This window comes from Cotesia typhae, unplaced genomic scaffold (genome assembly GCF_013202065.1).
Source record: "Cotesia typhae breed Kobodo isofemale line unplaced genomic scaffold, CoteBio_Ctyphae contig_276, whole genome shotgun sequence".
Classification (NCBI taxonomy): Eukaryota; Metazoa; Arthropoda; class Insecta; order Hymenoptera; family Braconidae; genus Cotesia; species Cotesia typhae.
Window position 1 is genome coordinate 1 of NW_027423735.1, and position 16,113 is coordinate 16,113.

At 33.8% G+C, this 16,113-nt stretch overlaps 4 protein-coding genes across 4 annotated transcripts; 2 read left to right on the forward strand and 2 right to left on the reverse strand.

Annotated features, from left to right (window-relative positions):
* Positions 1 to 36: 36 nt before the first annotated feature.
* LOC141525867 (uncharacterized) lies at positions 37 to 4,054 on the reverse strand. Its single transcript, XM_074240556.1, has 2 exons — positions 4,003 to 4,054; positions 37 to 1,354 (listed from the first exon to the last, which is right to left on the reverse strand). Exons 1-2 carry the CDS (start codon positions 4,052 to 4,054, stop codon positions 981 to 983), a joined length of 426 nt encoding a protein of 141 aa, XP_074096657.1. The 3' UTR covers positions 37 to 980.
* Positions 1,393 to 3,989, forward strand: LOC141525864 (uncharacterized). The gene is made up of 2 exons (XM_074240553.1): positions 1,393 to 3,342; positions 3,716 to 3,989. Exon 1 carries the CDS (start codon positions 2,652 to 2,654, stop codon positions 3,333 to 3,335), a length of 684 nt encoding a protein of 227 aa, XP_074096654.1. The 5' UTR covers positions 1,393 to 2,651; the 3' UTR covers positions 3,336 to 3,342; positions 3,716 to 3,989.
* A 342-nt stretch (positions 4,055 to 4,396) lies between the features above and the next one.
* LOC141525865 (uncharacterized) lies at positions 4,397 to 7,411 on the forward strand. The gene is made up of 2 exons (XM_074240554.1): positions 4,397 to 4,456; positions 4,781 to 7,411. Exons 1-2 carry the CDS (start codon positions 4,405 to 4,407, stop codon positions 5,593 to 5,595), a joined length of 867 nt encoding a protein of 288 aa, XP_074096655.1. The 5' UTR covers positions 4,397 to 4,404; the 3' UTR covers positions 5,596 to 7,411.
* LOC141525866 (uncharacterized) lies at positions 7,041 to 9,287 on the reverse strand. The gene is made up of 2 exons (XM_074240555.1): positions 9,228 to 9,287; positions 7,041 to 8,897 (listed from the first exon to the last, which is right to left on the reverse strand). The coding sequence occupies exons 1-2, from the start codon at positions 9,277 to 9,279 to the stop codon at positions 8,518 to 8,520; spliced, it is 432 nt and encodes a 143-aa protein (XP_074096656.1). The 5' UTR covers positions 9,280 to 9,287; the 3' UTR covers positions 7,041 to 8,517.
* Between the last annotated feature and the right edge of the window lie 6,826 nt (positions 9,288 to 16,113).

Genomic DNA, 16,113 nt, shown 5'->3' on the forward strand with positions numbered 1-16,113 from the left:
ATTAAAATTATCAAGTAGTCGATTTCTGATTAGATACAATTTATCGATTCAAGAAAATGATTTGAATAAAGAATTGATATTAATGCTAATAACGAAGATTATCCAAAAGTGAAAGACGTTTAGAGCTTGAGGAGACATATCCCACAAAAGAATTCATCAGATGATGCTGCAACTTTGAAAATGATATAAATCGAAATTCATTGGATAACTGAAAGATTTAATAGCTTTTTAAGGAATGAACAAAACTTCTGAACAGCTAGTCATCTTGAGAGATTCAAGAGGTATTAGAACAGATACGGAGTTGTGTTTATTTCAAAGTTATACTTGGGTCAACCAATACTGTCCTGCTTGTTATCCTTTAGATACCTCTTAGTATGCGTACGTTCAATATGTAAGTCATCCGGCTGCTTGATAACGTGATCAAGAGTTCAATTAAGCAAAACAAGTTATTGTTAGAATAATGATTGCTAATTGCTAGTTGCAAACTAGTAATGATGTTCACAGATAAATTTTGACGACGAAAAATCTAATAAGAACAAAACTGACTGTTTTTCAGCAGCTGATAGCGAATTCCGGTTATGTGATTTCATCCTAGCGTATCTGTAATTGATTATCAATGAGATTTTAACTAATTACGGCTGATGATCTATCTATCAATACTACCAACGCTGAGTAGTAGAATATCATTCAAGTATCTGAATATTGTCTAGATACTGGCCATATCTCTGAATTCAAGTATGTTGTAAATGATGTTCGTCTCAGTTCTGCAGAGTCGAAAATTTAGAGGTGATATTCTCATTTGCAAAAGTTATGGAAAAAATGTAAATCCTGAATCTACTAATAAAGCACCGTGAAGAGGAAGTTTTGTAAATAAAATAGAAAAATTGATATAAATAATTTATTTATTCAGTTAAATATAAAGGCTTACAACATAAATTATACTATAAATACTTATATAATGAAACAAGTAATAACGACTTCTAATTCTTAAAATCGTATGTAACGTCGTGCTGAACAACCGTTGATCCATAAAAGTTTTTAGTTTTTGAATTAGATTCTTGAATAGAGTTGTATGAACCAATAGTTACTGGGCCAAAAGTTTGTAAAAGTTCTGGAAGGACTCCTTTTACTGACATGTTACTCTGATTAATTGTTGATGCCATATAATTTTCTCCTTCCGTGTTGCTTCCCTGGATCGCGTTTTGTTGAAGATAACTTTGGGCACCGTAATGGGTTTGCGGTTTCCTGTTGAAAAATCCTTCGAAAAGTTTCACGTCACTATTATCTTTTGCTTCTCGACTAATTAATAGTCCTTCCGGCCGGGGATAACCACTTGCTGATCCACTCAGGAATGCTGTAACAAAAAATAACAATAAGAATTTTATCATTGATCTCGTAACCAAGATAATTGCTCTGTTATAAAATTTGAAATTCAAGTCAATATATTGGACAGTAATATATATTTAGGTAACTCAGATGTAACGACAATAAATAGCACTTCTAGAATTTACGCACATCCACTAAATGACAATACATAATAGTATTAAAGTTACTCATTAATATTTTAATAAAAAAATTATCAATGTTTAATATTTAAAAATTTAAATACCATAAGGCTACTTTGTTAAATATCTTTTAAGGGGGTATTCTAGTCTAGAATTTCAAAAAAATCGATTTTTTTTTTTTTTTCATATTTTCAAAGTTTAACTATCTAAGAATATGTGTACGAAAGGATTTTTGAAAATTCGAATTATTTTCGGAGATATAGGCATTTTACTGACCCGGTCTCCAAACTGGTTAGACACGGTATAATCGGACAAAAGGCATTAGGGATTCTCCGTCTACCTGAATCCCCTTTCTCAGTAAACCTTTTGTTCCTTTATATATATATATATATATATATATATATATATATATATGTGTGTGTGTGTGTGTGTGTCTTTTATGTTATACAGTGTTCACTAACATCCAGTTTCTGGCAGTTAAATCTTAACCTCAAAAACACGTGGACGTATGTGAAGTGTAGCAAAGCATAAATATTTTGTGAGTGTTAATTAAAATTGTAATAAATAAAATGGATAAAAAATCTACATCGGAAAGGATTACGCGTGCTGATCGCCCAAAAAAACGACGGTTTCACGGCAATCGGCACACTGTCGAAGAAAGTACCAGTTTTACTAGTTCATCAGCAGCAAAGCTAAGTAAATCAAAGGATGAAGAGTTTATAATTGAAAATAATTACGGGTACTGTATTTTGGAGTTTTTCACTGTTTTTTCGGCAATTTCTTCTTTAGTTCTGTGTACAAATTGCAAGAAAGAGATTAAATTTTCTAGAACGGCTCAACGTGGAATAGGTTTTAAAATTGCATTTCAATGTAGTTGTGAGAGTATACAATATATATCATCATGCCCATTGATTGAAAAATCCTTTGAAGTGAATCGAAAAGTGATATTTGCTATGCGGTTTTTAGGAGTTGACAGAGAAGGAATTAATATCTTCTGTAGTTTGATGGATATTTGTCAAGGGTTATCAATCGGGACTTACTACGCTTCTATGAAAAATATACATATAGCCGCATCTGCTGTTTATAATCTCGTTATTTCCAAAGCTGTGAAAGAAGAAAAAGATTTAATTTCAGCTTGTGATCCAAATGCCAACCCAACGGAGTTTACAGTTTATGGTGATGGGACTTGGAAAAAAAAGAGGTTTTAATTCTTTATTTGGAGTTACCACACTTGTAGCAAAAAATTGCAAGAAAGTGGTTGATACGGTTGTCAAATCCAGTTTTTGTCAAGGCTGTAATCTTTGGAAGAATAAAAAAAAATCAGATATTCTAGCGTATAATGATTGGTATGAAGATCATGAAGAAGTTTGTACCATTAATCACAAAGGAAGTGCAGGCAAAATGGAAGTAGATGCAGTTGTGGAGATGTTTTGTCGATCAGTTGAAAAACACGGCGTTAAATACGTGAAATTAGGTTCAGAAACTCAGAACAATAATGAGTCTCTAAACTCGTTGATTTGGACTTTCGCGCCGAAACATATTCATTCCGGATCTCAGGTGATTGAAATAGCAACATTTATCGCTGTTTGCATTTTCAATGACGGTTTCTTTCCGATTTTAAAAATGATGACCCTTATGGGGATGCAAATTGGGCCAGAAACTCATTCATTTGCTGTGAGACGGAACAACGCAAGGATTGAACGATCTGAGATACGTACATCCAACGCTTCAAAGGAGGCTAGAACTGCTCGATTGGAAGAGAGAAACGCAGAAAATAGTTTTTTTGAAGTAGAAGAAGGTCCAATGTATGAAGCAGGAATGGCAGATTAAAAAAAAAGTAAGTATAACATATCATTTTATGACTTTGACAGCGAAAAACTTCACGCGAAACTTTAAACGCGTTTTTCTCAGAACATACTTTTTCAATCATCTTCCCACGATTTCTCGAGTTCTACTGGACCGATTCACTTGAAATTTTCAGAGAGTCTTCTTTATAGACCTATCTATAGCCCGAACTAGGATAATCCCCAAATTCCAATTTTTACTATTTTTAAAAAATTCGAGAAACTCAAAAAAACAGTAAAAAAAAAAAAAAACTTTTTTTTCAAACAGTCGCCATTTTGTCAAAAAAATTTTTTTTTACTAATCGCTAGTTCGGGCTATAGCGACATCACTGTAGATTAATAATCTTTTTTTTTCTTTCATTTCAGATGACTAGGAGGGTTGAACTCGTGGGAAGACTCAGGTGCCAATTTTTTGAGACCCCCCACTTCATCAGCCGCCATTTTTTTGAATTTTTCACTTTTTTTTTTTTTTAAATTTTTTTTGTATTTTAAAAACATTAATAAACAAGTAATAAAAAAATGGATGGTAAAAATATTTATTATTTTTTTTTTACGGCACTTTAAAAATGACCTAAAATTCACTGTTCTAGACTAGAATACCCCCTTAAATTCTAAAGAAAAATACAATTATTATTTTCAATTTGTATACTTACATAATAAGCCGATGGCCAGAACAAAAAGGGTTACAGTGGATTTAGCGAGCATCTTGCTGTATGTGCTACTGCGGTTACGCTGAAGATGAAACTGTGAAGCATCGATCGCAGTTTTTGCTTATAAAGAGAATTGTAACGTATTTGTTTTCTGCAGTCAATCAAATGCTTGAAAATAAAACCGGAATGAACTGGGCTCAAGAAATTCTGAGAAACCGGGACGTTATCCTGTTTTTAAAAATATCTCAAATTAAAAACAAGTCATTTCTGTTGAGTCATTTTCCAACAGTCAAAAATAGGTATGATCGTTGTTTACGTTTTAGTATTAGCTTGACACATGACCTATCGCGTATAAAAGCCACCAGTCTTGCTAATTACAATCAGTATCTCTAGAGCATCGAAACCATGCGGATCTTTGTAGTGTGTGTTACATATTTTTTTGCGTTCAGCGTCGCAAGTGAGTAATTAACAATTTTTAACTACCCGCTTTCATAGTCTTCAGGGTTAACCATTTTCGTAACTTCCGTCTTTAAACGTCCCTTAATTTAAAAAATTTCAAAAGTTGTAAATTTTATCCCTAATTTAGTGATAAGTGTTTTACTCATATGATCACTCGGTTCTCTAGCTTAACATTGTATATCTGTATTCACGAACTCAGTGCATTCAAAATTCTAGAGATGGCTGTTGAGCTCCTTCATTTTCCAAATCTCCTTTAATTGATCAATTTCGATCGTGTTAAAAAAAATCAATAAGTTCAAAACGAGTGTTATTATTTTTTCAGATATCGCGGCGTCTGAAAGTGTAAGGTACGACGAGAAATTTTACTCTGAACTGGAAGCTGGCACACAACAATACCATTATCGTGACGAAAATGGCTCCTTCTCAACAGTGTCTTTTGAGAAAATGAATGAAGATGGATCGAAGTCATTAATCAATAGGCGAGAATCGATAGATAAGAGAGGTAACAACACATCTATCACTCGTACGATAGAAGAAACTATAATTGATCCACAAAATTCCAACGTTATCAAGGTTATTTACTCAAAAGTCATTGAAGAAATCGACGCCAATAATCCTAACAAGTCAACTTATGAAACCTACCAAACTGAGTCTTATACGAATGCCAAAACGAACAATCTATTTGGTAACATCTCACCAGCCAGCACTATCTTCGAATCGAACCCTCTATTATCAATGATAGGCTTAAAACCGCATTTACCTCAGAACAAGGTTGACTTCACCGATTACGATCAAATTTCTACACCCACAACTTCTCATGGATATGAAGCTCCATCCGAACAAGCAGGTGTAATAAGTAGAGCAAATTCTCTTCAGTCTGCATCTGAAGCAGGAAGTTCTCAGCTGAACCTTGAAAGAAGAATGAATGGAGCTAATCTTCGCCAGTATACACCTGGACAAGAACGTCTTCAGTCGTATCCTTCTCAACGTCATCAAATTCCCAGGCTCGAAGCTCCTATTAGAAATAGGTTAGCTTCTCAAGTTCCTTCACTCGAAGCTCCTTCCAGAACTGGACCAGCCCTTCAAAAACCACATGAAATGTATGGAACTGATAATCTTGTACGTCAATCTGAATAATATTAGTATCAGCAAAACCTCGATCAATATAGTCAACTTCCTACGTTTGTTCCTTCTAACGGAAACTGGGCACCATCTTAACAAACAGCTGAAAGGAGAGAAACCAATCTTCTTGAACATCAATCTGGATCAAAATATTACCAGCAGAACCTGAGTCAATTTCGAATGCAGCGTATTCTCCGCCTAAATCCTGAAACATATTTGAATTTATATAAACACCAATCCGATAACGTCAAGCAGTTCTCTAAAAAAATTACTTTATCAAAGATCAACGTGGGGTTCCTACTTAAGTAATGTGTACAATAGTTAGAACTAATTATCTTTTCGTAAAAAAATTTTATAAAATTAATATGTAACGTTAATTGTTATGCATGATTAGTGAAATATGTATGTAGCTTTTATAACTTGATAGTCATTTATGGCCATATTATGCTATGTATTTGAATAATAAAATGATATTTTCTTTTTAAATATTTCTCTTATTTAACATGTCATGTTACTCAAACCTTCGTAATGCAAATGATTAAATTGATGATTGAAGTAGTGGATATTGTAATCAGATATTATATCGCATTCAACATCGCCAGCAGATAATTGGCAATTTCCTTTTTTTTTAAATTAGGAACTGTTCCAATAAATAACTGGTCTTCCGCAGTATAAATCTGGATAAGAATATTACCTGCAGGGCTTTTACTGAACATAGTAAATTCTTACACTCGAAGAAGTTAATAGAAGAAAGGCGCTTTATCAACCAACGGTTGGACAGCAATCTGATGACGTCTAACAATTCTGTGAAACTATTACCTTATCGGAGAGTAACATCGGCTTTTTACGTAGGACCAATTTCAGTATAAGATATGATGTGAACCTGTGTAGCTTTTCATAGCTTAATACTCAGAGACTGCTATAGAAGACTGTTTATTGAGATATCAAAATTCTTTAGACTGGTACGTTATTTAACATGTCATGCTCAACAATCATCGGTTCAGTTCTGTTTAAATTGGACCTTAATTTTGGATAAGTGCTCTTATGCGCTCTTCTTCAATTTCTAATACTGATATACGATGTATCAATCTATATCAAACCAGATATACTATGACTTGTTCGAATATTTCTACGAAAGTTTGAAATGAAAGATATAGAGATGTGTTTAATAATCAGTTTATTTATTTTATATGACTTAATTATAGAGAGTAAAAGTTTATGTGTGCTGATGGCTGAGCAAGGAAACGTTGAGCAACTTATGAAACAAAGTTTCTAAAGAAAAACAAACATATTTCTAGAATAATTCACCCTTAAAAACTGTTATGAGATTTTTAGTTGCTGTAGAGGAGATTTTTCTGGCGAGTTTGCGATCCTATGTAATTCGTACCATTAGAGCTAGACCGTTGCCAAGTATTGTCGACTTGCAAAGTTAGTGCTCCGGAATAATTATCAACAACCGTGTTAATGTTTTCATGGACTATTTTATCTCGATTAACTTCTGACCCCATGTAATTTTCACTCTTTGATTTAACCTGTTGAAGGGTATTTAGGTATTGATATGTTACAGGCCCACTTCTGTCTTTTCGTATTCCACTTCGATAGAAATTACCGATATACTTGTAATAATCATCGAAATCGTCCCCGATGTCGAAGGATAATCTCGACGAACTGGGAATTGCATTCGCTGATACAGTTGATTTTCCATTGGACAATGCTGAAAAAAAATTGTAAACAAACCCTTAGCCAAGGAATTCAATAGAGTATTCCATTTATTATTAAAATATACAACAGATAGTAAGCAATAATTAATCCCCTCTAATTATTAATTTTTTTCGACATTTGAATGATATTTCTAATGCGCATACTTACATGATAATCCAACAGCGAGGGCGAAAAGGATAACAGCGGATTTGGCCAACATCTTGATGTACGTGCTACCAACGCAAAGTTGAAGACAAAACTGCGAAGTATCGATCGCTGTCGTTGCTTATAAAATTACTTTTATGACGTAGTCATATTAGTTAGCCAATCAAATGCTTGAATATAACCAGATTGAATTAGACTTGATGACATTGTGATAAACAGGTTAGACGTTTTGTGACATTCAGAAGAAAAACAAAAAAAAACGGGGAAAATTACATGATATACTGTAACGTTGCGCTTTATATAAAAAATCTGGAATAATAACAGTTTTATATTGTAATTTTTACAGATTTCGTAATAATTACTTTGTAAAATGTTACTTCTATAGATTGAGCATACTTTTACAAGGCCGAGTAGATGGCAGCCGTCGCTCAGCGACTGTGCCGCCATCTTATGGGTACTCTGTACCCATTGGACCCCAGCGCATCCATCTCGCTACGTTATTATCAACGTTTTTCTTATAATCACATCTCTATTCTTTACACTTTCAAATTTTTGCACATAACTTTATTCTCCATGCAGGTCCATGTGGACCGACTTGTGCTTTCTGTACTGCATTTACCCTATTCCTTACCCCTTTCTATCGGTTGTTGGAATAGTGGCGATGGGGAAACCACAGAGAAAACCCATGCCAGTACAGTTCGGCTACCAAAGCGACCCCCGACAGTTGGTGTTGGAACTATTCGAACAACAGTCAGGGCTCGAACCCTCGCACATAATGTGCGAACGAACTAACGGGATAATGACTTAATCCGCTCAGCCATCATACCGCTTTCAAAATCACTTTATAATTAATTTCAATTAATAATTAATTAATAGCAATTATTTCATAATTATTTTTAATTTTTCCCATATGATTTTTTTTGATAGGGTGAGGTTATAGCGAAATCTGGAGGAATACGAATTTTAAAGAAAAAAAAATGTTAAGTATAAAAAATTTGATTTATTGCTTCGGTTCTTAAAATATGGCACACTTAATATCCGATGTGTGTAATATAATAAAATAAGTAATAACTACTCCTTAGCTTTAAAATCGTATGTAATGTCATTCTGCGTAACTACTGACCCTAAGATGTTTTTACTTTTGGAATCAGATTCTTGGATTGTGTTGTATGAGCCAACAGTTAGTGGGCCAAAATTTTGTCCATTTTCGGGAACGTATCCTCTGAAGAAGACGTGAATCTGATTAAGCTCCGATCCTAAATGATTTTCACTCGTCGAGTTGCTCCCTTGTATAGCATTCTGGAGTAGATAAGTACTGGAACTAAAACTGTTTTCCGGTTTCTTAGCCCAGAAGGATTCGAAAAGTTTCAGGTCACTATTATCTTTTGCTTTTCGACTAATTAATAGTCCTTCCGGCCGGGGATAACCACTTGCTGATCCACTCAGGAATGCTGTAACAAAAAATAACAATAAGAATTTTATCATTGATCTCGTAACCAAGATAATTGCTCTGTTATAAAATTTGAAATTCAAGTCAATATATTGGACAGTAATATATATTTAGGTAACTCAGATGTAACGACAATAAATAGCACTTCTAGAATTTACGCACATCCACTAAATGACAATACATAATAGTATTAAAGTTACTCATTAATATTTTAATAAAAAAATTATCAATGTTTAATATTTAAAAATTTAAATACCATAAGGCTACTTTGTTAAATATCTTTTAAATTCTAAAGAAAAATACAATTATTATTTTCAATTTGTATACTTACATAACAAGCCGACGGCCAGAACAAAAAGGGTAACGGTGGATTTAATGAACATCTTGCTGTATGTGCTACTGCGGTAACGCTGCAGACGAAACTGTGAAGCATCGATCGAAGTGTGTGCTTATAAGGAGAATCGTGACGTATTTGTTTTCTCGCAGTCAATCAAATGCTTGAAAATAAAACTGGAATGAACTAAATGTGGGGTAGTCTTGATGAATAGGAAAATCAGCTTGTTATTCAGAATTTCTTGGGATAAACCCGAAGACTTTATGCCACGACATTTTCAAAGGTCAATGGGATATATGACCGTCTTTAAGATTCCTTTTAGCGAAACATTGGCATCAAATGATTGGTATCAGTAGGTATTTTACATTTCATGTGTCTATAACACGTGATATAACTTCATCACACTTAAAAAGAAGTTCTTCCTAGAATTTACTGTAGTTATGTGTTTCTATTATTAAACTAGCATCACGTGGAGATGTCACATGGTTGCATTCTAGGGGAGGTTTAAGGTCGTTACTATGCATCAATTTAGAACCTACTGTTTCTAGTTAATCGGGAGATGTTTCTATCTAGACAAATTGTCATTTTTTTTGCATCATTTCTTAATTGTATCTTTAAGGTACTGCACTCGTAAATGCAAAATTTAGAAATATAGATAATAGAATATACAATACACAGACGGTTGAGATTTGAAATCAATTGACCATACAAAATATGAGATAATTGTAATTAAAAATTACATTTTCGAACAGGTGTGAGAAAAGAGTGAGAAAGTCATAAATTTTCATAATTATGACGTTAAAAGAGTTTCACGATCGGTGAAAAACACTGAAACCTGATAGAATAATAATAATATACTTAGAATAATCCAAAAAAATTTTCATTCTCCTGACCATGTAGTTTCTTTAGAAATCATTACACTGACTAGTTAAACATAAATAACCTCTAGTAAAAGTGAATAAGAGACAGTTTGTGAGAAAGTGAGTGAAACTAGTGAGTGAAAAAGGGAAACATTGCCCTGATTAAGAAATCTAATTTGAAATGATTTAAAATGATTTAGAAGCATCGGATTTTAACACTATATCGATATACAATTAACATAGAGGTAATAATTTCAAATCATCTTTCTGAATCAGGGTGGCGTCCATCGCCTAAGTACTCCCTACTCTTCTAGCTTTTAAACCAAAATTATGGTGAGGTTTCAAGGCTGAACATTATACGGTTAAAAATGTCCTCAGTGCAAATGGGCACCAATATACATTCTTCTTGTTATTTAATCTTTTTCATCTAATCATTCATTTATCTGCAATAATCAGCTCATATAATATGAGAAAAGAGCAGGAGAAAAATTATCAGTTTTTATCTATTCCTAGTACAGTACAACATGGTTATAAGTTACATCGGATGATCGACTCACTCTCACGGCAGTTATATCTATATATGAAATTTTCCATGTCAGTAAAAGAGAGAAAGAAATATAACTTATGACCAGGTTGTACTGTACCTTATCTTATAATTTCATAAAGGGTAATTGAAAGGAAATGCCTGAAATTTTCACAGTATAATACGTTTATTTACGAATAATAGTTTTGGTAATTACAGAGAGCTTAACATTGATATAATGAACAGCAAAAATTTTGTGACATCATCCGAGATCCGTTACATTATGATCATCAGATAAATGCCGTCATTAACCTTTATTAAAAATTATTATTGTTCTGCACAGTTTTTGATCCCCAATTGACCTTACCACGAGAATTTTTCTTCTTGAATCTATTGTTCCTTAAAATTGTGTTCGATCCATAGATAATACCATCTTTGGATTGAGATCCTCCGTAGGTGTTGTTATTTTGTTCAGTGATTGATCCATATGAGTCACTGCCACTTGAATTTTCTTGAATAAAGACATTATCTTTATGAAGAGTAGTTGATCCATAGAAACTGTCACCTATCGAATTATTCCCGTCGTAAACATTATTATTTTGTTTCGTGACCGAACCGTAGGTAATATTACCAGTTGAATTATGTTTGTAAAAGATATTTCCAAATTCAACGGTGCTTGATCCAAGGGCGGTTATTCCTGTTCCGTTTAAGTTTTTATAAATATTGTTGTTTTGGTCAGTTTTTGATCCGTATTTATTAATTCCTGATGAATTAATCTGCCTGTCGATATTTTTGCGTTGTATCGTAACCGATCCATCATCAATGATGCCTTTTTGATCAGTCTGCTGAAGGATGTTGTTGCTCTCAAGCGTATCTGATATTTGTTGATGGTTGTCATCTGTTTCGACAATGTTGGAATTTATCTGTTGAATGTCCCCAGAATTTCTACTGATTCTGGGGAGATTTGACCTTGGATGAAATGTCGTTCTTTTCGAATTTTTGGACTTTCTCGGTAGAATGTCGTCAGTTTCTTCGATAAAATTGGAATCTATCGGTCGATATGCGTCATGGATAGGTTTATCTTGTCCTGAAAATTGAATCAAATGGACTTGGAGAAGTTTTTTTGGTACAGTTGAATTCGAATAAACTTCAACAATTATATAATGCGTGGACTTTGCATCCACTAGTATATTAGAACAGCCATTTGGAGACACTGAAACATAAAGTAACAATAATTATAAATTAAATAGGAGTTAATAAGATGTAGGAATCAATTGTAACGTTAAATAAGAAATATCCCCGGACAAAATATTCCCAAGACTAAATGTCACTGCGACAGAATATTTAAATATATAAATATTAATCTTTTTAAGAGTAATAATGTCGAATAAACACACACAAGATCTATGATAAAAAATCAAAACACGGTAACAAGCATGTGGTGGTCTACTGTTCCTTAAACACATAAAAACCCATGACAAAAGAGCACAATATGATAACAAGCTAATTATAATTTACACTCTACATACTCACATCCAATATCAACTGCCACAAGGAATAAAATAACCTGAATTTTAAACAAAAACATCATGATTTTGTTTCAAAGCCCATTTATTTACCTTCACTTGGCAATCACCGGAACCCAAAACAGAATAATCGAAGTCCAAGGGACGCTTATATTCAATTATTCGTGTGACGTATATATAGCTCATGGACCAATAAAAAGCTTCTGGAGGAAAGTCATAAATGAATGGGAATCTGGAAAGCTTTTTGTGGGAGAAAAACGAAGCAGTAAAATATTCTTTTGAGTATTTTATATGTATGCTAGGCGCGCTCGACACTATAAAGGGGGGTAAAAAAATAGCATGATCTGGCAACACTGAGTGGGGATCTCCCATACGACTCTGTGAGTCACGATTTAAGGTTAGAGTAGTTTTAATTTTAAATCCAGCTCTCATTCACCAACTCGGAAGAAGGAATTTTATTTCATTATCTTGATGTACATACTCATGAAACAAACAAATGAGATTGCGAAATATTTCTAGCGGAAGAAGAAAGAAAGCATGCTATTGACAGAATACGCATCAATTCGTTAAGACAAGAAAATTGCGTAAATTCAAAAAAAAGTCATAACATAGTCTACACAGCCGACATACTCTACATACCCGATGAGCTGCGGTATGCTAATGATGTGTGTTTTGAATGAATTTAACAATTTAAATGACCAGTATCTTGGTGACACACAGGAATAATAATATTGATGAAATCATGCAGCCAATAATGTTGATATCAAATGTGTACTTTCCGTAGGTATCACGCATGTTATTCGTGGCTGAAACACACAAACAATGCGTCACGGGACTTCCCAATAATAAATATTCTAATTATGGAGCTAACGAAATACGATAACCTCAGTACCGAAGGTTGACTATCATGTTGACCCTCAATCTTAAGAGATTGAACATCAATTGAACGTAGGTAGATATGGTACACAATTTTTAACTACAGAATTATTAATGGATCTCAGGTAGAAAGCGTATTCATAATACTCATATTCTTCGCTCAAACAAACTTACAGGGGTAGAATCTTCGCGCTCTCCCCACTATCTTCATAGGTATAAGCTTCAGGATTTCTAAGCGCTGAAGGGCGAAGCTTCTTGGAATATATTAACTCTAACGGACCTTTTGAATAATAACCATTTAAATAATGAGCAGTAGTTACAATTGTTTAAGTAAACTTTTTCCTGGTAAAGTACATAAATAATTATAACGAAGACCCGATACCAACATCATTGACCTCAAATATCTACGTTCCGTAGGCACAAACAATGCGTTCCAGGAAACGATAAATTTTATAATTACGTAGCTGATGAAATACAATAACGTCATTGGCGAAAATAGATTAGCATGTTGACGCTCAATCTCTTATCGATGTACTTCTGGTGAACTTTAAGTTTATCCATGATCTTCAGGTCGATGATGACTTCAACTCTTAACCTTATTTACTTCAAAGGTTCAATGTACTTGAGTACACAGGAAACAACCTTCTATTTGGAATTCCCTGTTTCAGCGGAATTCGTTTAACTCTTGACAAATTTATCAGTTCCAAAATACTTCAGCGTGATTCTAAGTAATGAATTAATTGTGTCTAAAGCATGATATATAAACAAATAACTTCATACTTGATGTAGTATTCTCATAGCTTTTCGAATTCTGGATTGAAAACAGCTACGATCAATTTTTAAGCCTGTTTTACGTTTGCACTAAAATATTTTTTTACCACCCATACACTTTTTGTGGACAATTTGAGAAGCTATTAGAGTATCAAATAAATTAGTGAATAAAATACTTTTAATATTACTCTAGATATTATTTAATTCATCATCAAAAATCATTTACTTCGAAATATTTTTTCCAGTTACTTCATTCACACTAAACTCTGTTTAAAGTTACTTTTTTGGTACAGGGCCATTGTCTAAAACTACTCCTATCTCTGATACCGACCGTGCATACTTCTCTACCGATACGCGTCCTGGATGAGCAATAGAAAACATGAATTTTCTTATACATTCGAAACGCGTGCTAAGTCTCTCGATTTTCATACGTTATTCAAGATTTTTAAGTGGAGAATATTCTAACAACCTATAACAACGATATCTTGGAAGCTCTGAAAGAGTCCACTGTAATTATTTAATTTTTCTGAGTCTTAGTATTTCATAAGATAAAGTAATCGTTTAGCTATGGTAGTGGATGATATATTCAACTGCTTCTACCATTTTGACATCTAGCGCAAAGCATGCGCAGACAGTGTTAATTACAAAGTAAGTGAGAAAGATAACTACCCTATCAAAAAAATCCGCATTAATTATTTTATTTAATGAAAAAACTGCTCGCAAATGGATTTGAACCCAGGTCCTCATGGTTGACAGTCTTCTACGCTACTCACTGGCCTAAATCACGTTGACTTATGCGAAATTATTCGGTAAAATCAAAGAAAGTAGTTGGATTAACACTAATTTATTTAAAATATAAATAACACAATAATCAGTCAAGATTATGCACTAAGATTCGCCAGTCGTTTAGGCTTGGACTTCTTCTACATCTGTTATAGATGAAAGAACAGATTTATTAGCTCTAGCTTTACCATACGAATTATGTTCCTGAAGAGTCCAAGATCCATGTTCAACTACACCATCTTCATAATTATCGAAATTATTGGCATATATGTCAGTCTTAGATCCGTGATACACAGTACCATTTATATTATACTGATGATCGTTATAATTTTGATTGGTCCTAGACCCATAGTTTATCTCTCCCTTTTCACTGTCATTGTAGGTGTTATTGCGTTGGCTGGTAAAGGATCCGAGAGAAACATCCCCACTTACATATTCCTTATAAACATTTTCAACTTGGTTGGTCGAAGCTCCATGATTGATTTTGCCTTCCACATTGCCCAGATGAGTGTTGTTAATCTGCGAGGTCACCGATCCGTGACTGACGTCTCCGATTATCTTGCCAACATAAACATTGCCAATTTGGTTGGTCAAAGGTCCCACATTAATCGTGCCGGTAATGTTTCCGCTGTAGATGTTGTTTTTTTGAAGAATTTCAGCTCCAAAACTCACGTCACCGACTACGTTGGTACTATATTTGTTGTTTTGTTGCTGAACTTGAGGTCCAAAATTAACTTCACCGACTATATTGGCTGCATAGTTATTACCATCTTGGATTATCTTTAATCCATACCCAATATCGCCGATTCCATCACCGACATACGTGTTGCCGCTCTGGTTGAGTATGTCACCAAAATGGACGTTACCCTTGAAATTGCCGCTGTACGTATTCTTTACTTGGATTGATCTTGCTCCATTCATGTCACCATCAAGATTGTACGTTTGTTCAATTTCTTCTGTGATCTCATCTAACTCTTTCAGTACGTCTTCCATATCGAAGTCAATCGGGATGGTGAAGACACCTGAAAAGAAAACAATAAGATTGTAGAAAAAGTGACGAAAATACTTATCTTAAATCTAAACTAGAAGGATAAATTATGTAAGTACTTACATGGGACGCCAAAGATGGCAAACAAAGTGACAACTCTGTTGAGCAACATGTCGAATTGTTTTTCTGGTCACAACTGAATTAAAATCATTTGTGACATCCATTATATATGATTTATGACTAATACGTCATCAAAAAATCCATTAGGGTCAAAGTGGAACACATATCAATTAACGATAATTAGCTTTTTTGTGAAGTTTATTACAATTTAATGAATCAACATATTGACAGCAAAAAAGTTAATACCTACTTCAACCGTTCATTTAATGACATCGTCGCTAATTCGAAAGTAACCGCAAAAACTATATTTAGAGCACGTTTCCGTTCAAAACAAGTATACTCAATGATTTATCGCAAGCTATTGGGTTATTTTAAGGGACGCTTGCTCAGTAGGAACTTTTTGATACGAAGAACGCCAATGGGGTCCAATGCTATC

What these genes read in the sequence shown, in the direction of transcription:
- LOC141525865 (XM_074240554.1), top strand. Translation starts at nt 4,405, where the DNA reads ATGCGGATCTTTGTAGTGTGTGTTACATATTTTTTTGCGTTCAGCGTC. An exon ending in TTTTGCGTTCAGCGTCGCAA is followed by an intron (nt 4,457 to 4,780) that starts GTGAGTAATTAA and finishes TTATTTTTTCAG; the next exon opens with ATATCGCGGCGTCTGAAAGT.
- LOC141525867 (XM_074240556.1), bottom strand. Translation starts at nt 4,054, where the DNA reads ATGCTCGCTAAATCCACTGTAACCCTTTTTGTTCTGGCCATCGGCTTA. An exon ending in TCTGGCCATCGGCTTATTAT is followed by an intron (nt 1,355 to 4,002) that starts GTAAGTATACAA and finishes TTTTTGTTACAG; the next exon opens with CATTCCTGAGTGGATCAGCA.
- LOC141525866 (XM_074240555.1), bottom strand. Translation starts at nt 9,279, where the DNA reads ATGTTCATTAAATCCACCGTTACCCTTTTTGTTCTGGCCGTCGGCTTG. An exon ending in TCTGGCCGTCGGCTTGTTAT is followed by an intron (nt 8,898 to 9,227) that starts GTAAGTATACAA and finishes TTTTTGTTACAG; the next exon opens with CATTCCTGAGTGGATCAGCA.
- LOC141525864 (XM_074240553.1), top strand. Translation starts at nt 2,652, where the DNA reads ATGCCAACCCAACGGAGTTTACAGTTTATGGTGATGGGACTTGGAAAA.